Raw genomic sequence first — 25736 nt, 5'->3', positions numbered from 1 at the left:
TTTTTTCCCCATAGAAGTCTATGGGAGTGAAAAAAAGCCATAAAAATGGTTTTTCTCAGCTCAATATTTACTCTTTTTTTGAATTTATCGATCTAAAAAATGGACATAAGGTTTTTTTTATTGAATTTGATAGGATACCATAAAAAAAAGAAGGAATGATATAGTAGGGATGGCTGAATTTATAGGGAACAAATTACATATGATTTAAACTTTTTGAAAGAATAGAGCAATTATTGAAAGGAGGACAGGGAATTAAGAGCTGAGGACAATATTAAAAGGAGAACTGGCAGGGCTGTAAAAAAGAAAAAAAAACAAAACAATATTTAACTCACCTTCCAACGTTCCCCCGTTTTGCCGATCTGAGTGTCCCGATCCTCCGGTGCCGGTCTTCTTCCTGCTTCCTGGGAACGGTGAGTCATACTGCTGTGAGAATAACGTATTGCCGGTCGTGGCAATGTCCCCCCTCAGCCGGTGATAGGCTGAGCGCACTGTCATGTAACGAGCCTGGGCAGCAAGGACAAGACGGGGCACAGGCTCCTTAGTTTGTACTTGATATACTTTTAAAATTAAGTCATAAAGTAGTATTGCTTTGACTGGGATACCAATGAACTGGACTAATACTTTGGTTTCCGTGTTGTGTTGGCATGGCTCCCCGGCCTTCCGTGCATAGGATCCTGGAGATTACAGGTGGACTGGATTAAGGAATTACACTGTAATGTACATACGTTCACTATCACAATGTGTTAGGATGGGTTTCCTTTTGTTTTGTAGCCCTATATATTGGTAGAATATTGGCAGATTTTAGCATGTTTTTACAAAATATAGAACATAATCTATTGTGGATTTGTAGATAAGGGGACATGGACACTATGGATTTTTCCAGTTAGAGGAATTTATCCAAAATGAAAGTCCAAGGCCTACTCTTAGATTCATGCAATGCATTTCAATTTTGTATGCTGCGGATTAAGCCCCATTTCAGTGGTGCTGAATTATGTCCTGGAAGAGTAGGTTCAAATCTGGAGAATATCTGCACTGTATGAACTGTTGAAAACACTAAGGTCTCCACTTGGTTTTTTGCAGTGCATTTTTAGGGATTAAAAAACACCTGAAAAATCGCCAGTGCAAGTGACGTCATCATGAGTTTTTTCTTGCGTTTTTTCTTGCGTTTTTTTTTATCTGTGTGGAAATTGCAGCTTGGCGTTTTTTTTTGTTTTTTTTTGGTACCCAAAATTTCTTGGGTACCAAAACAAAAAAGGATGCAGCAGTGATGGAAATTTTTTTTATTAAACGCAATGTATATATTTTATAACCCAATTTTTATTATTTTTTTTTTTAATAAAGTGTGTGTTTCACTTTTTTTTTTAAATACATTTTTAAAATTTTTTATGTAGTACTACTACTCCCAGCATGGAACAGACTGTTCCATGCTGGGAGTGATAGTGCCTGTACTATAGACATATATCGTCCATAATATAGCAGAGAAGCGAGCAGGTCTATACATCGCTCGCCTCACTGCACTATACTCCGGCCACTGATGTCAACAGAAATTCATATTTCCCACCCAGAGCTGTGATTGGCCAGATGGTTTCGGCCAATCACAGCTCTGAGGAAAAGATGAATGAATGAGTGGCCGGCCAGGAGTAAAGTGCAGAGCAGGGATGTGAGCGATGTATACAGCCGCTCCATCTCTGCTATAGACAGGAAGATCACAGAGGGTGTCAGTAGTGACATCCACTGTTATGTGTCCTTAAGCAGGCACTACTACTCCCAACATGGAGTACACTCTTCTCCATGCTGGGAGATGTAGTACCTGTATTAATAAACAGATCGCAGCTAGTGTAACTTCTGACACCCGCTTCGATCTGTCTATTAATGCAGGTACTACAGCTCCCAGCATGAGGCAGAGTGTACTCCATGTTGGGAGTAGTATTGCCTGCAGTTATGGAAAGATCACAGCGGGTATCACTTCTGACAGCCGCTGTGATCCTCCTGTATAATGTATAGATGCAGCGGCCGGCGCTCTCCTATCATCCCCTGCACGGCCGTATATATACACATGTTCCTATTTCTCACAGAGAGCTGTGATTGGCTGGAACCATCTGGCCAATCACAGCTCTGTGGGAAATATGAATAAGTGTAAATATACGTCGGGGCAGGGGACCATAGAAGAGCGGCCGCCGCATCTATATATTATACAGAAAGATCGTGTGTTCCATGCTGGGAGTAGTAGTACTAACTAAAAAAAAATTAAAAAATAAAGCAAAAAAGTGAAAAACACACACACAATAAATTTTTCTAATTGTCGGCTACATTTTTATTTCCCCGCACACATAAATTGATCCCTGTTTAAAAAGTAATAGTTTTTTTTTTCAATAATATACATTTCGTTAGATTTTTTTCCTTCACTACTGTATATTTTTGAAAATAAAATTTTAATGGTACCCTACGAAATGTTATTAAAAACAGCTATCTACATCACTTTATTGGATCGCTAAAGTCCAAAAAAGATTAAAAACCGCCTGCAAAAACGCCAAAGTTAAAATCCACATAGCATTTTTCTTGGCGTTTTCTCACTTCCATAGACTTCTATTGGAGCAAAACGCCACAATTTTGACAAAAAACGCTGGTTTGAGGGAACTACAGCGTTTTTTTCAAAACGCCAAAGAGCGGAAAAAAACTCAGAAAAAGTGAAAAAACGCCAAAAGGATTAAAAAAAGGCCAAAGTGAAAAAACGCAAAGTGGAATTCATAATTCGCGACTTCTCATTGACTTACAGCTAACATCTGGCCGCAGCGTTTTTTGACCCAAAAAACGCCATGCGGCAGAATTGGCGTTTTTCTTTGCGTTTAAAAAAAAAAAAAACAAGTGGAGACTTAGCCTAAAGACTGGCCGTGGAGTTCATGCAATGCATTATTAAATAGGTAATGTAGATATATGGTATCTGTGTTATCATAATAATATTCTTTATTTATAGAGCACAAACAAAATAGAGGGTACAGGTACAGACACAATCAGACATAGTATCAAACTAACAATCATTTAATAGTAGAGTTATGGTCCTGCTGAAAAGAGCTTACGATCTCTATGAGAGAGAGGTAAAAAGTATCCAATTGGTACAATGGTAAAGCCATATTTTACAAAAAAATATAATAAAATAAAAAATACAAGGTAGGAAACATAAAGCTGCATGAGCCCGTCATCCAGCCCGTGTCTATGTATGCAGAGATAGGAAGTGCATGAGAGCCCGGAGTGTAAAGTATACTGTTACATGGAGGGATTAAGTTCTGGGGAATAATATGGAAGGGGCATAAACTGAGAATAGCCGGATTATGGAATGTAAAAGACTCAAATCAATCTTAAATCTATCTGTTTGGCTGTCTATAAATCTTTCTATCTCAAATCTATCTATTTATTTCAAATATTTCTTTCTATCACAGCTAGTTGCAACAAGAAGGCTGTGTATTTCAAATCTATCTATTTATTGAAGGAAATTATTAGCTTTATTAGCCGCGTGCACAACATTTAAACTGTTAGCTGAAGTGCTGCTCTAGCTACTATGTGCTCTCAAATCTACTATGTATCTATTATGTATCTATCTCAAATCTATTGATCTATCTATCTGGGGGTACTCCGGTGGAAAACATTATTCTTTTTTTTTCTTTTTTTTCAATCAACTGGTGCCAGAAAGTTAAACAGATTTGTAAATTACTTCTATTAAAAAATATTTGTCCTTCCAGTACTTATTAGCAGCTGTATGCTACAGAGGAAATTCTTTTCTTTTTTTAATTTCTTTTTTGTCTTGTCCACAGTGCTCTCTGCTGACATCTGATGCCCATATCAGGAACTGTCCAGAGCAGTAGAAAATCCCCATAGCAAACCTATGCTGCTCTGGACAATTCCTGACATGGGCAGAGGTGTCAGCAGAGAGCACTATGGACAAAAAAGAAATTCAAAAAGAAAAAAATTTCCTCTGTAGCATACAGCTGCTAATAAGTACTGGAAGGATTAAGATTTTAAAATAGAAGTAATTTACAAATCTGTTTAACTTTCTGGCACCAGTTCATTTAAAAATAAATAAATAAATACGTTTTATACCAGAGTACCCCTTTAACCTGTTAACCCATTAAGGACTCAAGGTTTTTCAGTTTTTCCACTTTCGTTTTTTCCTCCTTACCTTTTAAAAATCATAACCCTTTCAATTTTCCACCTAAAAATCCATATTATGGCTTATTTTTTGCGTCACCAATTCTACTTTGCAGTGACATTAGTCATTTTACCCAAAAATTCATGGCGAAACGGAAAAAAAAATCATTGTGCGACAAAATCAAAGATAAAACGCCATTTTGTAACTTTTGGGGGCTTCCGTTTCTACACAGTGCATATTTCGGTAAAAATATTATTATTCTGTAGGTCCATACGGTTAAAATGATACCCTACTTATATAGGTTTGATTTTGTCGTACTTCTGGAAAAAATCATAACTACATGCAGGAAAATTTATACGTTTAAAATTGTCATCTTCTGACCCCTATAACTTTTTTATTTTTCCATGTACGGTGCGGTATGAGGACTCATTTTTTGCGCCGTGATCTGAAGTTTTTATCGGTATGATTTTTGTTTTGATCAGACTTTTTGATCACTTTTTATTCATTTTTTAATGGTATAAAAAGTGACCAAAATACGCTTTTTTGGACTTTGGAATTTTTTTGCAGTTACAAAATGGCATTTTTTTTTTCCAATTTTGTCTCACAATGTTTTTTTTTCCCTTTCTTCATAGATTTTTGGGTAAAATGACTGATGTCATTGCAAAGTAGAATTGGTGGGGCAAAAAATAATTTTAGGTGCAAAATTGAAAGAGTTATGATTTTTTAAAGGTGAGGAGGAAAAAAAACGAAAGTGCAAAAATGGAAAAAACCCTGGTCCTTCAGGGGTTAAAGGTAAGGAAGAAAAAACAAAAGTGTAAAACGGAAAAACCCCCGGGTCCTTAAGGGGTTAAATCTAACTACTACGTATCTCTCTGTTTATAAAACTGTTTTAGAATCCTTAATTTCGTTGGCAGCCCCCCCTCCTCTTTAGAATTCGTTGAAGTCCTGTACTACGATAATGACGCTCTGTATACACAGGTCTTGCTTATTCACAGAGATCAGGTCAGGGCACACTTCCTTTTAGCATTTCGCAGTGGTTTCCAGCACATGGAGGGTGGTTACATGTAGAAGTAAGATGAAACCACAGTGTCCGTCCCTCAGCTAGCAGGCCCCACTTCCCCTGGTTACTTTCTTGTGGCATTGTTAGTATGGTAACCTGATGCAGCCTCCTATAGGACAGCAGAGACTTTCACTGAGGAGCCGCTTCCTGGAGACTGTCACCAACAACAATGTCTGGATGAGAAACACAAAGAAGAGAACTACAGCTGCCAGCACTGAGGACGCCACAAGCCCTGCACCCTCTTCACAGCGTCTCAGCATTATCTGAAGATACAGGTAGAAGACATTCTCATATCTCCTGTAATAAACTCCTTAGCCGTGTCTGATAGATCTCCTTTCCTATCATACATTGTAGTTAGAGCTGGTTATTTTGTGACGGAAGATTAACTATTTTCTTCCGTACTATCTTCCATCACAAGATAACGTCCGTTATCAATAACAGACTATAATGGATTAAAACGGATATTAGAAAAATCCCATAGACTATAATGGGATTTTCTAACGGACGTATAGGATTTGGTTACTGCCGGTGACAGCTGATTTTAGGACGGAACTTGCTAAACGGAGTAATTTGCTAGTGTGAAAGAAGCCTAAAATCACTATTCCCAGAATAAAAATGAAAAGAATCAGCGCAAGAAATTAAAAGGAATAAAATATCTCGGACAATAATAGTAGTGGGGTCTGTGGGCTTGGAATGAAGGGGGTCCCTTAGTTTGGTGAGCAGCACATATAAGGCGGTGTTCACATCTGCGTCAGAGTTCCGTTCACGGTTGCCACCTGGCAGGTATTTTACCGGCACAGATGGTATTTTGGCCACCCTGTCAGTATTTTTTTTATATCAAAAGTGTATTCATCCAACCAATCCTCCAACTCCCCGAATGATGCACCATATACTATACCAGTGTTTCCCAACCAGAGCACGTCTAGCTGTTGCAAAACTACAACTCCCAGCATGCCCAGACAGCCGTTGGCTGTCTGGGCATGCTGGGAGTTGTAGTTTTGCAACAGCTGGAGGCACCCCTGGTTGGGAAACACTGACCCATACTATATACTACTATATAGTCCAACATGCTGGGAGTTGTAGTTTTCATTTGGGGCAGCTGCTTAGCCACAGGCTGTATCAGGGCATGCTGGGAGTTGTAGTTACTAACTAACTGCAACTCTCGAATTTAATAATAATTTAAAAAAAAAAAGCGATCAAAAAGTCACATAAAAAAAATGGTACTGTTAAAAACTGAAGATCGGGGCGCAAAAAATGAGTCATCATACAGGACGGTATAAGAAGAAATAAAAAAGTTATAGGGGTCAGAATAGGACAAAAATCCCCCCCCCCCCCCCCCCCCGCAATATGTGTATCCCGTGATGTCATGCATTTATAATGAATTATGCAAAGTGGTATGGCCGGTATTTTTTTTTTGCAAGAAAGGTGGCAACCATAGTTCCATTCGAGGAGCCAGGCACCAATGGATCCTAAGAGATCACATTGGCTTTTATGGGGTCTGTTTAACTGCTTGCTGTATTTTGGTCAGCTCATTTCCCATTTCCGGGTTAAAAGGCAGATGTGAACTGATCCTAATATGAGCAAAAATACAATACAGTGGTCCCTCAAGTTACAATATTAATTGGTTCCAGGACGACCATTGTATGTTGAAACCATTGTATGTTGAGACCAGAACTCTATGGAAACCTGGTAATTGGTTCTAAGGCCCCAAAATGTCATCCAAAAATAGGAAAAAGTGAGAATTAAAGAAAAATAAGTAGATAACTAATATAGATAAAGCAAGTTCTTGTATATAAAAGTAATAAAGATCTGCTGGGAGCTGTAAATCACTGTCTATGTCAGTGCTTTCCAAGCAGGGAGCCTCCAGCTGTTGCAAAACTACAACTCCCAGCATGCCCGGACAGCCAAAGGCTGTCCGGGCATGCTGGGAGTTGTAGTTTTGCAACAGCTGGGGGCACCCTGCTTGGGAAACACTATGGTCTATGTAGAGGACAGGAGCTTCTTCGGGGTCCTGTACAGGACACGCAATGTCCTAAAAAAGTTACATGGAGTCTCCCTCACCTGATGTCCAAAGGAACAGCTAACCCTGATACAGGTAAGTGTACAGAACATGTAATATCTCCCTGTACTGTAGGGGGCGCTACCAGACACCAGTCAGTGCATGCACTTCAGTAATACAGGTGTTCTGATTGGTCAGTTCTCTCGGCCATTGACAAGTTTCACAGATCTGGACTGTCTTTGTCCAGATTGTCATTGTATCTTGAGTCTGGTTTCAACTTACAATGGTCCAGAAAAGACCATTGTATGTTGAAACTATTGTATGTTGAGGCCATTGTAAGTTGAGGGATCACTGTATTCAGAAAAAGCTGTCCAGAGACCGGTTAGCTGCCCTCAGTGAATCAGCACTGTTCTATATTAGAATGCTGATTGATACCTACAAGGCTCAGCCCAACCCCAGAAAACAATAAATAAAGAAATAGACCAGACAAAGTATTGTGGATTGAAAAGGCCACGGTCCTTTATTTTAATGTAAAATAACCCTAATAAATAACTATAAATATATAAAGCAAAACCTTTATAAATAAAATAGTCTATAACTCATCCAGCTCAAAATTACTGTCCGCCCAGCGAGGCGGAGTGACCCCCACTTAAAAGGACCATGACTGATTTAGAGCAAAAGGGGAGGGCGGGGGATCCTCTTCTGTGCTTGACCCGTCGCTTCTGAACAAAACCACCACAGCAGGTAAATTTATAACTACCTTATTTTCCCGCCGATGGGTACCTAACCAATCACAGGCTCACTATACTCTGCCTAGCATACCCTGGCAACAGGTGAGGTCATAACATTCCTGAAACATGAAAGATGCAGCCTGATTGGTTGCTATGGGCAATTGCATCATTCTTTCTCTACATAGGTTTTGATAAATCTCCCATTATATGTGAACCCAAAATACTACGTGTGAACTCGAAATACTATAGGGGGTGATTTATACAACCTTGTGCAGAGGAACAGAGGAGTAGTTGCCCATAGCAACCTATCATACTCCAGCTTTTCTTTTTCAGGGACCTTTTTAAACATGAAAGCTGAAATCTGGTTGCTATGGGCAACTGCTCTGCTGCTCCTCTGCACAAGGTTTAATAAATAACCCCCTGTGTATAAATGTATAGACATATGTGTCCAGCCTTAGGGTATGTTCACATGTGTGGGATCTACAGGGAGTTTCCGCTACGGGTTTGAGCCACGGCGGAATCTGCACAGACTCCATTGAAGTCGCAGCAGGAATCTTTCTGTAAACCTGCCCATGAGAATGCACCCTGAGCGTAAACCAGCAGATGTACAGGACATTTACTGTCCGGCCCCCAATATTGGTTTGGGTATATTCACGTTACATTTTTACGATGACTAACATATAAGTGCCCATTGGCTTTAATAGACCAAATGTAAATCTACCTGTGACTATATCTGGTCTGCTATGCCTTTTATTAAGGGATAGAGGGTGACTTTTCTGTCCCCCAAATATAATATACTGTTGTAACAGACCAAGCATAATCACGAGTAGCCTACATTTGGACTACTGAAGCCTATGGGTGTGTCCAGGCACGCATCATGTGAATAGAGACTTACGTATACTCTCTGGGCATGCTCTGACCTACAGTACATGCAGTTTATGGAGATTAATTAGTAGAGCAGTGTTTCCCAACCAGGGAGCCTCCAGCTGTTGCAAAACTACAACTCCCAGCATGCCCGGACAGAGGGTGCCTCCAGCTGTTAAAAAACTACAACTCCCAGCATGACTGGACAGAGGGTGCCTCAAGCTGTTGCAAAACTACAACTCCCAGCATGCCCGGACAGAGTGTGCCTCCAACTGTTGCAAAACTACAACTCCCAGCATGCCCGGACAAAGGGTGCCTCCAGCTGTTGCAAAACTACAACTCCCAGCATGCCCGGACAGAGGGTGCCTCCAGCTGTTGCAAAACTACAACTCCCAGCATGCCTGGACAGAGGGTGCCTCCAGCTGTTGCAAAACTACAACTCCCAGCATGCCCGGACAGAGGGTGCCTCCAGCTCTTGCAAAACTACAACTCCCAGCATGCCCGGACATAGGGTGCCTCCAGCTGTTGCAAAACTACAACTCCCAGCATGCCTGGACAGAGGGTGCCTCCAGCTGTTGCAAAACTACAACTCTCAGCATGCCCGGACAGAGGGTGCCTCCAACTCTTGCAAAACTACAACTCCCAGCATGCCCGGACAGAGGGTGCCTCCAGCTGTTTCAAAACTACAACTCCCAGCATGCCCGGACAGCCGTTGGCTGTCCGGGCATGCTGGGAGTTGTAGTTTTGCAACAGCTGGAGGCACCTTGGTTGGGAAACACTGTAGTAGAGCATGAATTACAGATTCCTCTGCCAGACAGTAGAGGGTGGCGTTAGTAGTGGGATTATCGGTCCAAGTAGACCAGATTGGACTGTGGTGCAGAGAACATTATAGAAAGAATACTATTAGGCCAGGTTCACACAGGCTGCTGAACCATCTTAAAAATAAATCTGCATCTGTTAAATGTGGATTTTAATGCAGTTACAGTTTGAGATGTCACTCTTTGCATTGTAATGAATGGAATATGTGAAAACCTGCATTATCTCCACAACAGAGCAGGCCTACCATCCACTGCAGATCTATTACTCCGTAAGTGTAGGGAGTTTGTGCTTTCTACTATTAATATTATTTTCTGTATTTTAATTTAGCAAATGTCAATTTTGCTTGGCATTGGGTGAAATCTGCAGCAAATCTGGAACAAATCCACCATATGCGTGTTTATAACTGCTTAGGTTTGAGGCTTTAAAAGCTAGACATAGATGATATATGATGGCATTTCTGGTAAGGAAAACTTCAAGGTATTCATTGTGTTCCTTAATATTTTCTGTGTTATCTTTAGAAATGCCTAACAGAAGACCTGCCTCCAGCATCCGGTCTGATAACAGCGACATGGACCTAGAAGGAATGGGTAATACTTCTTATTTCATGCTGTATTCATGGATTGCATTGTGTGGGTATGTGTGCATTTGTTATACTGTAAACCAGTGTTTCCCAGCCAGGGGGCCTCCAGCTGTTACAAAACTACAAATCCCAGCATGCCTGGACAGCCTATGCTGGAAGTTGTAGTATTTCAACAGCTGGTGGCACCCAGTTTTGGAAACACTGCTGTAGACTATATATATATGTACATAAGAGCTCATTCACACATCAGTAGGAAAATACAGATATAATCCAGATGCACTAGTGCTGGGTGGTATACCGGTTCCTACCGAATACCAAATTTTTTTTCCTGCATGATATGAATTTTGCCCATACTGCAATACCAGTTGGGCCCCTCCCCCCCCTCGAATGAGTGGATTATCCGGCCCCTCCCCCCCTAGAATGAGTGAATTATCCGCCGCAGCATGCTGTCCCCACATCGGGGAACTAATCATATCTGACCCGTGAGCGCTGTTCTGCTTTTCTTCCACTCCCCAATGAATTATCAGCTGCGCTGTCCCCACATCATGTCACTCGCAAGCGCTCCTTTGCTCATCCTCCTATGAGTTGCGGCCACCGGCGCTAGAAATCTGTACTGTACTACAAATAACGTTGCCCGGGTTGCAAAAATAAGCAAAATAAACTTTAACTCGCCTTCCAACGTTCCCCATTACCGGCCTCATGGTCCCTCCGTTGCGGTCCTGGGGATGGGAACGTCACAGAGCTGTCAGCCTATGATCGGCCGCAGCGATGTCCCGCCTTGGCCTCTGATAGGCTGAGCCCACTGTCATGTAAGGAGCAGGCCGGCTTCATACATGACAGTGCACTCAGCCTATGACCTGCCGCAGCGATTACTTTCCCGTCCGAAGGAAACAGCAAGTGGACCGCAGCGCAGGACAGTGAAGACGGTACCAGAGCAATGGGGGAACATAGGCAGGTTAGTTTAAGTGTATTTTGTTTATTTTTGCAGCCCGAGAAACTTTATTTGTAGTACAGTACAGATTTCTAGCGCCGGTGGCCTGCAACTCATAGGAGGATAAGCAGAGGAGCAGGTGACATGATGTGGGGACAGATGTAGGGACAGCGCAGCTGATAATTCATTGGGGGGGGGGTTGTTGGAAGAGAAGCGGCGCCCAGGACACATGGGGGGGTATACCGTTAAAACCGTGGAACCGCCATCACTTACAAAAATACCGTGATACACGTTTTTGCTCATACCGCCCAGCTCTAAGATGCACAATAGAAATATTTTTTGGCTAAGTATCATGCACAGTGTGTTAAAATGATGAAACATGCATGGTTATGCAACAACTGTGAATCTTCTGAGGATTTGTACCATTCTCACCAAGGGGAGGAGGGAGACAGGAAATGCAGTGAATGTACACGGGGTGCGCCCTTCTTACATGCAAATTTAGACTTGCAACACCTAAAATCGCAGATCTCTATACCAGCTTACAGCTGGTGTATATTTCTGTGCCGGGCACAATGGCAGCCATGTAGCCGCTGGATGTCCGCCTCCAGCGAACTAAATATAGGCGGAACTTTACATATGTGTGATGTACCAAAACACTGCAGATGATAAATCTCCCCCTTGAAGCCCTGTACACCTACCCTATGACCCCCTCACCCCTTATAATAAGTGTAGGTCATGTTACTGTACACTACTCACTTCTGCTGTGCCAAAAGTTTCCATTCCATTGTTGGCAAATCTTATTTTAGTGCTAGCATATAATTGGATTGGAAGTTTTACAAAACAGTAAATTAGTAAAATGATCATGTGACAAGTTGTTTAGTTTTTACGCTGTGATGTGCTCCTTCTTTCATTCCCTAAAAGGAACCAAAAATTATGTCAAAAACTCTAAACAATACACAGTGTAAGTTTTCCATCAGAAGACTTGGCTCAAGGCCCAGGTAAGTTGCTTTTCTCGCCTCTTAAAATAAATAAAATCCCTATAAAAGTAGTCCAGGAAAGCCAGCTTGCAATTTCAGATAATGGTGCTATGCAAACATTTCGCTCCTTTATTGTTCTGGCACAAGTGAACCTTTAACCCACGATAAATATGGGAAGAGACTTACAGAGGAGAAATAAAGTGCTGGCTCATCTATATAAGATGCAGCCACTCTGCCTAGGAAATGTATAGTGTACATCTAGGGAGTTATGGAAAGAATGGTCTCTTTACATTAACATGGTTCTTTATTTGTTTTTTCTTTTTACTTTCTTACTCAAAGTAAATGGACTAAAATACAGATCTGAAGTATGGGCTAATATTGTTATCCTTTTGCCAATGTGTGAAGTCTATGAATCTCTGAGTTAGCAGAGTAAATTTCCTATAAGCGTTGCTTCCAAGGGTAAGATACTCCCCTGTGTTCTTATATATTCTGAGGGCACATGGAGAAACAGTATGGGCCCATAGAATGATGTCGACATCACATTTGAAATTAGGGTGATACAGATCCCAAATACAGGAGTCTATAGATATTCGGCTGATCTATGGTCTGCTGTGCTATTAAGTTTCACTAAATAAATATACAGTGATCCCTCAACTTATAATGGCCCAAGGCTACAATATTTTCAACATAAAATGGTCCCATTGTAACTTGAAACCATACCCAACATACAATACCCCAGACAGTCCAGATCTGTGAAAAATGTCAATGGCTGGAAGAACTGACCAATCAGAATGGGCATTTCACTGGTAAAACACCTGTATTACTGAAGTGCATGCACTCACTGGCTGTCTGGTAGCACCCCCTACAGAACAGGGAGGTATTACATGTCCTGTACTACTCTTTACCAGTGCCAGGGTTAGCTGCTCCTTTGCACACCGGGTGAGCAACTCAGTCAGATGGCTTCTTTCATTTTAACCTGTCCAGGACCAAGGGCGTACAGGTACACCCTCGGACCCTGGTTCTTAAGGGCATACATGCAGGGCCGGTTTTATGCTTAGCGTGGCCCTAGGCAAAATCAAAAGTGGGGCCCCAAAAGTTGTAATAGTGCATTAACCAGATTTGCAAATTTTTGGTCACTTCAAATACCATTAAAAAAAATGTCTAAGAAAAATAAGAGTTTTATAGGGATCAGAATAGTACCATTTTATATTTTTGTATAGTTTCCCCACATTAGGTTGGCTGTATAGTACCCACACATTAGGTTGGCAGTATAGTTCCCCCACATTAGGTTGGCTGTATAGTTCCCCCACATTAGGTTGCCAGTATAGCTTCCCAAGATTAGGTTAGCAATATATTTCCCCCACATTAATTTGTAGTTCCCCCACATTAGGTTGGCAGTATAGTTCCCCCCACATTAGGTTGTAGTTCCCCCCACATTAGGTTGTAGTTCCCCCACATTAGGTTGCCAGTATAGTTCCCCCATATTAGGTTGGCTTTATAGTCCCCCCACATTAGGTTGTAGTTCCCCGGCACATTAGGTTGTAGTTCCCCCACATTGGGTGTGCAGTACAGTTCCCCCACATTGGGTGTGCAGTACAGTTCCCCCACATTGGGTGTGCAGTACAGTTCCCCCACATTGGGTGTGCAGTACAGTTCCCCCACATTGGGTGTGCAGTACAGTTCCCCCACATTGGGTGTGCAGTACAGTTCCCCAACATTGGGTGTGCAGTACAGTTCCCCCACATTTGGTGCAGTACAGTTCCCCCACATTTGGTGCAGTACAGTTCCCCCACATTTGGTGCAGTACAGTTCCCCCACATTGGGTGTGCAGTACAGTTCCCCCACATTGGGTGTGCAGTACAGTTCCCCCACATTGGGTGTGCAGTACAGTTCCCCCACATTAGGTGTGCAGTACAGTTCCCCCACATTTGGTGCAGTACAGTTCCCCCACATTTGGTGCAGTACAGTTCCCCCACATTTGGTGCAGTACAGTTCCCCCACATTGGGTGTGCAGTACAGTTCCCCCACATTGGGTGTGCAGTACAGTTCCCCCACATTGGGTGTGCAGTACAGTTCCCCCACATTGGGTGTGCAGTACAGTTCTCCCACATTAGGTGTGCAGTACAGTTTCCCCACATTAGGTGTTCAGTACAGTTCCCCCACATTAGGTCTGCAGTACAGTTCCCCCACATTAGGTGTGCAGTACAGTTCCCCCACATTGGGTGTGCAGTACAGTTCCCCCACATTGGGTGTGCAGTACAGTTCCCCCACATTGGGTGTTCAGTACAGTTCCCCCACATTAGGTCTGCAGTACAGTTCCCCCACATTAGGTGTGCAGTACAGTTCCCCCACATTAGGTGTGCAGTACAGTTCCCCCACATTTGGTGCAGTACAGTTCCCCCACATTTGGTGCAGTACAGTTCCCCCACATTTGGTGCAGTACAGTTCCCCCACATTGGGTGTGCAGTACAGTTCCCCCACATTGGGTGTGCAGTACAGTTCCCCCACATTGGGTGTGCAGTACAGTTCCCCCACATTGGGTGTGCCGTACAGTTCTCCCACATTAGGTGTGCAGTACAGTTTCCCCACATTAGGTGTTCAGTACAGTTCCCCCACATTAGGTCTGCAGTACAGTTCCCCCACATTAGGTGTGCAGTACAGTTCCCCCACATTAGGTGTGCAGTACAGTTCCCCCACATTTGGTGAAGTACAGTTCCCCCACATTTGGTGCAGTACAGTTCCCCCACATTGGGTGTGCAGTACAGTTCCCCCACATTGGGTGTGCAGTACAGTTTCCCCACATTAGGTGCAGTACAGTTTCCCCACATTAGGTGTTCAGTACAGTTCCCCCACATTAGGTCTGCAGTACAGTTCCCCCACATTAGGTCTGCAGTACAGTTCCCCCACATTAGGTCTGCAGTACAGTTCCCCCACATTAGGTCTGCAGTACAGTTCCCCCACATTAGGTCTGCAGTACAGTTCCCCCACATTAGGTGTGCAGTACAGTTCCCCCACATTAGGTGTGCAGTACAGTTCCCCCACATTAGGTGTGCAGTACAGTTTCCCCACATTAGGTGTGCAGTACAGTTCCCCCACATTTGGTGCAGTACAGTTCCCCCACATTTGGTGCAGTATAGTTCCCCCACATTAGTTGCAGTATAGTTCCCCCACATTAGGTGCAGTACAGTTCCCCCACATTAGGTGCAGTACAGTTCCCCCACATTAGGTGTGCAGTATAGTTCCCCCACATTAGGTGCAGTATAGTTCCCCCACATTAGGTGCAGTACAGTTCCCCCACATTAGGTGCAGTACAGTTCCCCCACATTAGGTGCAGCATAGCTCCCCACATTAGGTGCAGCATAGCTCCCCACATTAGGTGCAATATAGCTCCCCACATTAGGTGCAGTATAGTTCCCCCACATTAGGTGCAGTATAGCTCCCCACATTAGGTGCAGTATAGTTCCCCACATTAGGTGCAGTATAGTTCCCCACATTAGGAGCAGTATAGTTCCCCCACAGACATACAGCCTTCAGCCAACAGTGTATGGCTGGAGGCTGTATGTCTGTTTAGTGCCCCACTTCAGTGTTCCGACCACCGGTCGGGGTCATGGTCTACTGCTATGGCCTATAGACCATAGCGGTATGTCCCACTCCTCCGGTCCTGGTGACCATGGTGACTTACCATGCCGTCCGGCGCTCATCCTCCTCGTCGATGCTCCACTCCTTCGTTCTGCGCTTTTAAAGTTAACGCGGGGGCCGCCGCTGAAAGGTAACAGGGACCTCCTTGTGTCCCGAAAAGATCTTTCGGGACACAGGCATATCCAGAATGTGACGGGGGGCCCCCTGCGGGCTGCTCAGTGGCGGCCGCAGATTTCCCCCCCCCCCCCATGACCTGATTAGGCCTATGCTGAGCAGCCGGCAGGGGGCCCCCTGGGGGATGGGGGGGCCTAGGCAATTGCCTGGTTTGCCCCGCCCTAACGGCAGCCCTGCATACATGTACGCCCTGGTCCCGTTAACAGGGTTTAAACCGTTAAACGCAGAATGGGATAAACCTTGTGGGTCCCGGTTGCTATGGGCAGCCAGAACCCACGGCTAATGCTGGGCACTGCTGATCGGGCCGATGCTCCGCATAAACCCTTTAGATGCCTCGATCAAAGTTGATTGCGGCGTCTAAAATGAAACTGAAACTATCCCGGCAGCTCGTCGGAGCTGATCGGGACTATCGCAAGAAACCGGTTGACGAGAGGGTCCTCACCTGTCTCTTTATCACGTCCCCTCACATAGGCTTGCATTGAGGAGGCAGAGCGTGTTGTCACACGGGGACGGGGCCGTGACGTCACAATGCTCCGGCCCCCGTGATAGCCAGTAATCAGACCCGGAGCAAACGTGCTCTGGGGACTGATTCTAATGGGGTGCTGCGTGCCAGATCATGAGGGTCCCCAGCAGTGGGTCCCCAGCAGCGGGACCCCCGCGATCAAGCATCTTTTCCACTTTCCGTTGGTTAGGGGATAAGATGTCTTAGCGCCGGCGTACCCCTTTAGGGGGATAAAAAAAAGGCCTAAAAAATTTAAGCGATCTGATTGGTTGCTATGGGCAACTGGTCAACTTTTCCTCTTCACAGGTCTTGATAAATCTCCCCACTGTATAGACAGTGATTTACAGCTCCCAGCAGATCTTTTATATGTAAGGACATGAAATATTTCCATTTGTTTTCCTACTTTTAGATGACATTTTGGGGCTTCATAACCAATCAGGTTTCCATACAGTTATGGTCTCAACATACAATGGTTTCAACATAATATGGTTATCCTGGAACCAATTAATATTGTATTAAAGAGTACCTCTCATTAACTTGTTGCATTTTATAAACCTTCGAATTCACTGCCCCATCATGATAAACCACCCGCTGCCTTTATTTTTATTATATTTTAGATTTCTACCTTGATATTGCTCTGTATTCTCTGCTCACTCTCAGTCAGATTCGCAGACAGGGAAGGGGCGTTCCCCAGCCGGTGTGACATCATCTGAAGCCATACAGGGGAGAACTTCCTCCCTCATTCTGCTACACACAGCCTAGAGCAGTTCAGTGTGTGAGATCAGCTATGATTGGCTAAGGCTGCACCCCCCCCCCCCCCCACACACACCCCTCAGCACTCCAGACTGCATTTCCTGATTTTGGACTTCTGCCAGGCCAGCAGGAGTCCAAAGTCTGTGCAAGAGATGGGGGGAAATGTGCTCTGGACAAGGAGGGAGACACCCAGTGGCAGATTTTTGAAACACAAATAAAACATAGAAAACTTGTAGTTTTTTAAGAAAGTACATTAGAAAGACTTTTTATTTACCATAAAGAGTGCAAAAGCAAAAATTAGTTTTAATGACAGTTCCCATTTAAGGGATCACTGTAAATGCCTGACTACATACAGAACATTATAGTCAATGAGCCTGCTGTAGTGCACCTCTATATACATTTTCTTAGCATTGCTTTTTTGACTGGATGCTAGGTCCACACAGGGTTAATGCAGTCTGTCATCAGTAGAACTTTGCAGTAAAATATCTGTAATCTAAAACAAATCAATGTATTGCCATCTTAACAAACATAGACAATTACTTTATGGAGCCAGGCTTCCAACAGATCTCATCTGAAAAGAGATACCTTTTTTGGGTATATCTGAGTTCCTATTGGCCTCTCATGCATGGGTTAAGTCTATGAAAACTCCACAGAGATAAGGGGTTTGGTCACAACTAGCACAAGGCAAACATGGGGAGATGCCAGGGTCCATTGGGCTTGGTGCACCCACAGTAGTCAATGATGCCTAAGGGTCCAAGGGCAATAAGCCTATTAATGGGAATTCACAGTTACGTTGCTTTGCCCAATACATATACTGTAGTTGTCATATACAGATATGGACTTCTGTATCCTGGGGCATATTGACAGCCATGTGCATTATGGCATAGCTGTATGTATTATTAATCACTGGCATGAAGGGAGACGTAAAGGATAAATATCTTCTATATAAATTCATTTATAACTTATCCATATGTTTTGCAGCGGACAGTGAGCTAGCCAAACTGCAACGTATGTTTCGCCTGAAGGAAGGACAGCGCCAGGCAACCACCATTGGGAAACAGGAGCAAATCAGGAGGCAACAGTATGTATACTTTACCTAAGACTTGTTCAACTAATCTCCGGCACAATGACATCTTCCTTAAACAAGCAGATGATTGCCCCGAGGAGTCTTCTCTTAATGTCATGTCATTAGTACAAGCATGGTGCCCGGGGATGAGCTGTCTGATAACACTAGGCTCTGCAAGACACCTGCCTCTTCTGCCATAATATGCATCTTATTTAACAACAACCTACGGAAGGAATCCGTATCACAATATATATATAGAAAATGCTGTGCATATGTAAATGTGCATTTATAGATTCATTTTACTTATATTTACGCTATGTATCATTTACCTAGGTAATAATACACTCCCAGCCCTGACTGCATAAGTATTAAAAGGCTTTTTGCCAATATTAGGAACACCCATAAAGGATTGCAGGACAGCCGCAGTAACTGCATGTGGTAGCCGCATGCGCTTACCCTGTTTTGCCATAAAATCATAGCTTTTTGCCATAAACACTATAAGACACTATGTGAATGGTTTGTCACCTTCAGGAGGAATGTAAAGTAGTAACACAGTGCCCATTATAGTTAAGAAATGAGCCTGCACTATGTGGTGTGCTGACTGGGAAACTCTATTTGCTCTAGAACACACAGCAGGGGACTCTACAGCTACCCTGTTTCCCCGAAAATAAACCATACCCCGAAAGTGAGCCCTAGCAGGATTATCAGGGTCGGCTGCAGTATAAGCCCTACCCCGAAAATAAGACCTAGGCCAGGTGTAATCAACTGGCAGACTGCGGTCCAGATCCGGACCATGGCCGCCAGTAATGCCCGCAGACCACTATCCACCCCCCCCCTTGGCTTGTCCTGCAGCAAGTTACCGTAATTAAGCCGGGGGGATGAAATGTGTACCCTAGTTTATTATGGCAGAGGGGTGGGGGGCACTGTAGGAGTGTGGAGGATGATGGGGGAAGGGGAGGATGGGGGGCTGTAGGAGTGTGGAGGATGGAGGGCTGTAGGAGGATGGGGGGCTGTAGCAGTGTGGAAGATGGGGGGGGGGTGCGGCATCCTCCACACTGCTACAGCCCCCCATCCTCCACACTGCTACAGCCCCCCATGTTGTTCAAGGTACATACCGTAAATAAATAAGCCCTACCCTGAAAATAAGCCCTAGTGTGTTTTTTGTGACTAAAATTTATATAAAACCCGGTCTTATTTTCGGAGAAACACGGTACCTATGTCAGTGTTTCCCAACCAGGGTGCCTCCAGATGTTGCTAAACTACAACTCCCAGCATGCCTGGACAGCCTTTGGCTGTCCAGGCATTCTGGGAGTTGTAGTTTTGCAACACTTGGAGGCGCCCTAGTTGGGAAACACTGACCTAATTACTAACAGGCAAGATAGGGTTCTTCTGATGAGCAATCCCATGAAAGTGACTACATGACTGCGCTACACATATATGGACTTTTAAGTCATACACAATGGCCCAGATTTATCAAACTGTGTGAGAGAAAAAATGGAGTGATTTTTCCCACAGGAACCAATCACAGCTCAGCTAACGAGCTCTGGTAAAGCAAAAGCTGAGCTGTGATTGGTTGTTGGGGGAAAATCCCTCCACTTTTATTCTTCCACAGTTTGATAAATCTGGGCCAATGACTTTTTTTATGCTCTTTGAAGTCTTGATGTATAGCATTTCATTTAAAGGAGATATATCGTACAGAAAAACGTATTCCCTATCCAAATGATAGGGGATAAGTTTTGGATCTTGGGGGTCCGACTGTTGGGACTCTCCTTTGGACAGGGAAGACGTTTTTCTGCGCAGTACATCTCCATTAAGGTCTTTATTCATAGAACTGAGGTGGTAATGTGTCTTCTTAGACTTCTGAACAGGTGTAGGGAATCTCACAGGACGTGTGGTGACCCACAGTGAATGGTGGGACCACGGGGTGTAGCGGTGTAGGTGGATGGAGCAGATGGTATTAACCCCTAATGTTAGTGATGCCAGAGTTGTTTTTGGGTACCGGAACCACTCAAACAGTATCTCTGCTATTGCAATAGCTAGGCAGTGAAAATGAGAGTCTACAACCAGGTTATGGTTTAACGGAGGCTTTACTGAGTTAAGACAGGTCTTATTATCTTCACAGCTAGGCCATAGCCCCAGAGAGGTGGCCAGGAACACAGAAGGACCTTGCAGCTTGCTGGGACCAATTATACTTGTAATAGCCTTTAGATAATGGACTTGAGGCTTGACTAGACTGTAGATAGTGACAGCAGACATAGACTTGGACTTACTGGTATGACTGTAGATTTGAGGCCTTCCAGGTGCTGGACACTAGCACTGAGATCTCTGGTGTTTGCTGGTCTCAGTAAAGAGCACAAGTGCTAAGAGAGAGAATTGTAATGGCCGCCCCTTTTGATAGAAGGGGGCTGAGCCAAAGCCCATTGGTCAAGCTGCGGGTCATGTGTTAAACTGGTGCCCTCAGGGTAGCAATGTGACAACATAAACATAAAATGTGACATTTTACAGGTCCTTTAGACATTTACTGGAGTCCACCAAAGGTCCTTTATACTGACTAAACATTGACATACTGACTATAATCCTGTGACAATAAATGACTGTATAGTAACAGCAGGGGAGACACTGCAGGAGAGTCCCAGGTCACTGAGGGACTCAACCTGACAGGGCCTAAGTGTAGTGCAGGACCATGTCCTGTACTGGAACATCACACATGCACTTCTTCCTGGGCAAAAATTGAAGCAAAGAAGCTCTCCTCCAGAAGGAAAAGAGCTTTCGCTCTAGGGCCACCTATTGGAGGTAGCTTCCCGATAAGTCAGGGCTCTACCTCAAGAACCCCCATAAAAGCTGTCTATAGATACTCTAACTGTTTTGGATGTTAATCCTTTGTCATGTTTTAAGGCTTTTTAAAACTGTCAGCTTGCTCCACCCACACTAACCAGCAGTACTGGCTAGTAGTGCGGGAGCGCTGATGAGTTTGATGCTTACCGTGCCCGAATCCACCCCGCCGTTAGACCGAAATCTTCGTTTTTCTGTATATGCCAATTAGGTGGTCCCTGGCACAGGCCGGGGCTACTGGCACTCTGTCAGTGCCGCTGGCCGCAGCTCCACCCAGCTCATCAGTGTTCCTCCCCTCCCTCCACCTCTCCCTCTTATCACCGCTCTGTAATGAAGAGGGAGAGGCAGAGGGAGGGGAGGAACATAGATGAGCTGGCCGGCGCTGTGGACGAGCAGTGCTGACGTTAGAGTGTCAGTAACCCTGCCTGTGCCAGTTATCACCTAATTATCATATACAGAAAGATTTCGAAGATTTCGGCCGAACGGCGGGGCGGATCCGGGCATGGTAGGCATCAAACTGATCAGCATCCCCCGCAGTACCAGCCAGTACCGCTGGTTAGTGCGGGGGGAGAAAGCTGACAGTTTTCCTTTAACACCTTAAGAACTCAGTCCATTTTCACCTTAAAGGGGTACTCTGGTGGAAAACATTTTTTTTATAAATCAACTGGTGCCAGAAAGTTAAAGAGATTTGTAAATGTCTTCTATTAAAAAATCTTTACCCTTCCAGTACTTTTTAGCAGCTCTATGCTACAGAGGAAATTCTTTTCTTTTTTAATTAATTTTTTTGTCTTGTCCACAGTGCTTTCTACTGACACCTCTGCTATGTCAGGAACTGTCCAGAACACCATAGCTTTGCAATGGGGATTTTCTCCTGCTCTGGACAGTTCCTGATATGGGCATCAGGTGTCAGTAGAGCACACTGTGGACAAGACAAAAAAGAAAAGAAATTAAAATAGAAAATAATTTCCTCTGTAGCATACAGCTGCTAAAAAGTACTGGAAGTAATAGAAGTCATATACAAATCTATTTAACTTTCTGGCATCAGTTGATTTAAAAAAAAAAAAATTCCACCGGAGTACCCCTTTAAGGACTCAAAATACTCTTCATTTTTGCACTTTCGCTTTCTCCTCCTTATCTTCTAAAAATCATAACTCATTTAATTTTGCCCCTACAGACCCATATAAGGGCTTGTTTTTTGCGTGACCAATTGTACTTTGTAATGACATTACTTATTTTATAAAATAATCTGCGGCGAACATAATCTGCGGTGAAACAAAATTAATTTGTGGGGTGAAATGGGAAAAAAAATGCCATTTTGCTACTTTTTAGGGCTTCCGTTTGTACGCAGTGCACTTTTCGGGAAAAATTACACATTATCTTTATTCTGTAGGTCCATATGGTTACAGAGATACCCAATTTATGTAGGTTTTATTTATTTTACTGCTTTAAAAAAATTATAACTACATGCACTAAAATTAGTATGTTTAAAATTGTCATCTTCTGACCCCTATAACTTTTTTATTTTAGCATATAGGGTTATATGAGGACTTATTTTTTGCACCGTGGTCTGTAGTTTTTATCGGTACCATTTTTGTTTTAATGGGACTTTTTGATCACTTTTATTAATATTTTTATGGTATATGAAGTGACCAAAAACTCATTATTTTGGACTTTGGTATTTTTTTACGTGTTCGCCATCGACCGTACGATTTAGCTAACCTTATATTTTAATAGTTCGGCCATTTACGCATACGGCGGTACCACATGTGATTTTTTTTATTACATTATTTGATTAAAAAATTGGAAAACTGAGGTGATTTAAACTTAAATGGGGGGGGGGGGGGTTATTCACATGTATTCTCTGATTTTTTTTTAACACTTCTTACATTTTTTTTGCCCCCTTAGGAGGCTATACCATGCAATCTTCTTATTGCATACACTGTTCAATGCTATGCCAAATGCATAGCATTGATCAGTGTTACAGGCTTGGACAGTAGTCCCGATCAGCTCCGCTGAGCTGCCAGCATAGTTTTACTTTCAGTTTAGATGCCACGATCAACTTTGATTGCGACATCTAAAGGGTTTACACTGTGTTTACTACATAGGGGAACCAGCTGGACCCGGACCCCATCTCATTCATTTGAATGAGCCGACCGGAGTAACATAATGATTCTGGTTGGCTCATTTTTGTCCTGTATCTGGTTTTCAGCATACCATGGTTTTCAGTCCAGTCAGAAAACCGGATACGTGGCAAAACGTGTCTCCGGTAGGCTCATGAGGGGAGGGTCCCATAGTTATTAAAGGCAGTGTGAACCCACCCAACTCGCCAAGCAACAGATGCTGTGACTTTTATAGAATTTGGTGATGTAATAATAGCCAATATTGCATCATCTTGGTATGCTTGGTGGATTTCTGTTGGTCACCAATACTGACTATGTAATCTATGATGTAAGTTACATCATGCATTTTATAAACCTTACTTCATTAGTTGGTTGCTTATATCATGGAAACGACAGCCAATGTACATTTTTTTAATGTTATTTTTATCACCCCAAAATTATTTAAGAACAGCTGTTTTCATGCTTGCAATTTTTTACCTGTAGAACTGTGATATGTGACACTAGAGTGTAAGCTCTTTTTTCTTCTGGAGGAGAGACACTTTGCATAGGTTATTATTCAATTACCTTAAAGCTGTTGTCCATGATAAGCCAAAGATGGCTGCTCTTCCAAAAACAGTGCCCAGCCTATCCACAAATTATGTATGATTGCAGCTTAATTCACTTCAATTGATCTGAACTGCAATACCACATGTAACCCGTGAATAAGTCTGGTGCTGTTTGATGTTTTGGAAAGTAATCCCTTTAAAAGGGGTTGTATAGCAATTTTTTTGTTTAAATTATGTGCCCAGCCTGCCTAATAAATGAATAAATCTTCCTTGTTCCCTCGTAGCCTCTGGAATCAGGGTGTCCCGTCTGCGGCAGGTGACACTGCTGGCGTCTGCAGCCAGGGGAACTGACAGTGCTGTTCAACTAATCACTGGCTTAGGCAGGACACAGCATTCAGTGATCAGCTGGGCAACACTGTAACATCCCGTCTGCAGCTTCGACCGGCTCCAGGAAGCAGATTGTAAGTGGAGATCGGGCGTAGACGGAGTGTCCAGGGGCTACAATGGAATGAAGAAGGGGAATACATTTTTTTTTGTTTTATTAGGCAGGCTGGGCACATTATAAAAAAATAAATAAATAAATAAATCAACCCTTTAAATCAACCCCTATGCAGAGGATAAGATATAAGATGTCTGATCACAGGGGTACAGCTGCTGGGACCCCCAGCGATCTCTGGCCCGGCACCCGGTGTTCTGAACATTAATGTTTAGAATGCCAACTGTCTGATAGGATGTCCCCTTTGGATAGGGGATAAGATGTCTAGGGGCGGAGTACCCCTTTAAGTATAATCTACATGCTATCTATCTATCTGTCTGTCATCTAATCTGTATGTCTCTCTATCCAGACATTTATTTACATTTTTACATTGAGGAGTTGGTCATTCCCCTAGAAATGTTATACTGCTTATATACAGTACGACATAATATTTTATCCTCTTTCTCATGGGATTTTGAAGTATTTGCCTGTGCGCACACATTTCCTTATCCGCAAGCCCTTTTTGATTCTGGTTATTTTTAGTTACATTCTTAGGATGAATGATATGCTTGCAGTTAAAAAGCATTTCTCTTATTATGTGCCGCCGACAGCCCATCTTTTCTGGGTGATCCTTCTTTCTTTTCAGAGGATGACAGGACGCAGCGGACTTCACAGGCTACAATAACAGCTATTAACATCCATACATCACTGTTATGTTTACACCCCAGCAAACTGAATATTGTTCTGACAGATTCCTTTTGAAAACCAAGTACTTTTTTTTCCTACAGTGCTGTTTTAGAAGTTCTAGCAGTAGTCTTGTGAGGGGACAGGGCCTAAATTGCTACCTTCAGTGTTAAAGGACTCATTAGACAGAACAATTTTATATAGCCGCGCTATATGTTTAGGAAGAAGATGGCATATTTAGTATGACCTATAAATGTAGAGACTGGTTATGTCGGTATTACAAAGTATTGAACCATCGTTTCAGGCTCTGTGTACACTAGTAAAATCAGTTAAAGGGGTTATCCAGAGAAAAACCTGACCCGATTTCTTTAACCCCTTCACGACCCAGCGATAATTTTTTTGGCTCACGTTTTTTGCTCCTCATATTCTAAGACCCATATCTTTTTTTATTTTTCCATTGACAAAGTTGTATTAGGGTTTATTTTTTGTGTGACAAGTTTTACTTTTCATTTGCATATATATAAGGCAAAATTTTGCAAAAATTGTGCAATTTTGTGGGGCAATAATTTTATTAGGCTTCATAATACAGTAAATCTGATATGCTACGTTTATTCTATTGGTCAATTAGAATTATACCAAACTTGCATAATTTTTGTAACTTTTAAGGAAAAAAAATTGAAAACTTGAAAAAGATTCAATGCCTTTTTTACACCTTTTTCGCCCATCCTAGGGGCTTATCATAAGCCATCATTAGATGGCTTACATAGAACAATGCAATTATATTGCATTACATTGATCTATGTTATTGGAGCTCCATTGCTAAGGGTTGCCAAAGGCAGCC

At 43.0% G+C, this 25736-nt stretch overlaps 1 protein-coding gene across 9 annotated transcripts in view; it reads left to right on the top strand.

Annotated features, from left to right (window-relative positions):
• Window positions 1–25736, top strand: part of ODAD1 (outer dynein arm docking complex subunit 1) — a 134079-nt gene that overhangs the window by 18554 nt on the left and 89789 nt on the right. For 4 of the 9 annotated variants that reach the window (XM_056542313.1, XM_056542314.1, XM_056542316.1 and 1 more), the window contains exons 2-4: window positions 5320–5479; window positions 10136–10204; window positions 18155–18254. In XM_056542313.1, the coding sequence (XP_056398288.1) occupies window positions 10138–10204; window positions 18155–18254 (167 nt within the window). In that variant the 5' untranslated portion in view covers window positions 5320–5479; window positions 10136–10137. Of the gene's footprint in view, window positions 1–5170; window positions 5480–10135; window positions 10205–18154; window positions 18255–20899; window positions 21033–25736 lie in introns of those variants that run through there. The other 5 variants (XM_056542318.1, XM_056542317.1, XM_056542319.1 and 2 more) reach the window with 3 other exon arrangements.

The sequence above is a fragment of the Hyla sarda genome, chromosome 10 (genome assembly GCF_029499605.1).
Source record: "Hyla sarda isolate aHylSar1 chromosome 10, aHylSar1.hap1, whole genome shotgun sequence".
In the NCBI taxonomy this organism is placed as follows: domain Eukaryota; kingdom Metazoa; phylum Chordata; class Amphibia; order Anura; family Hylidae; genus Hyla; species Hyla sarda.
The sequence above is the reverse complement of the archived record's forward strand: the minus strand, read 5'-3'. Positions and strand labels throughout refer to the sequence as shown.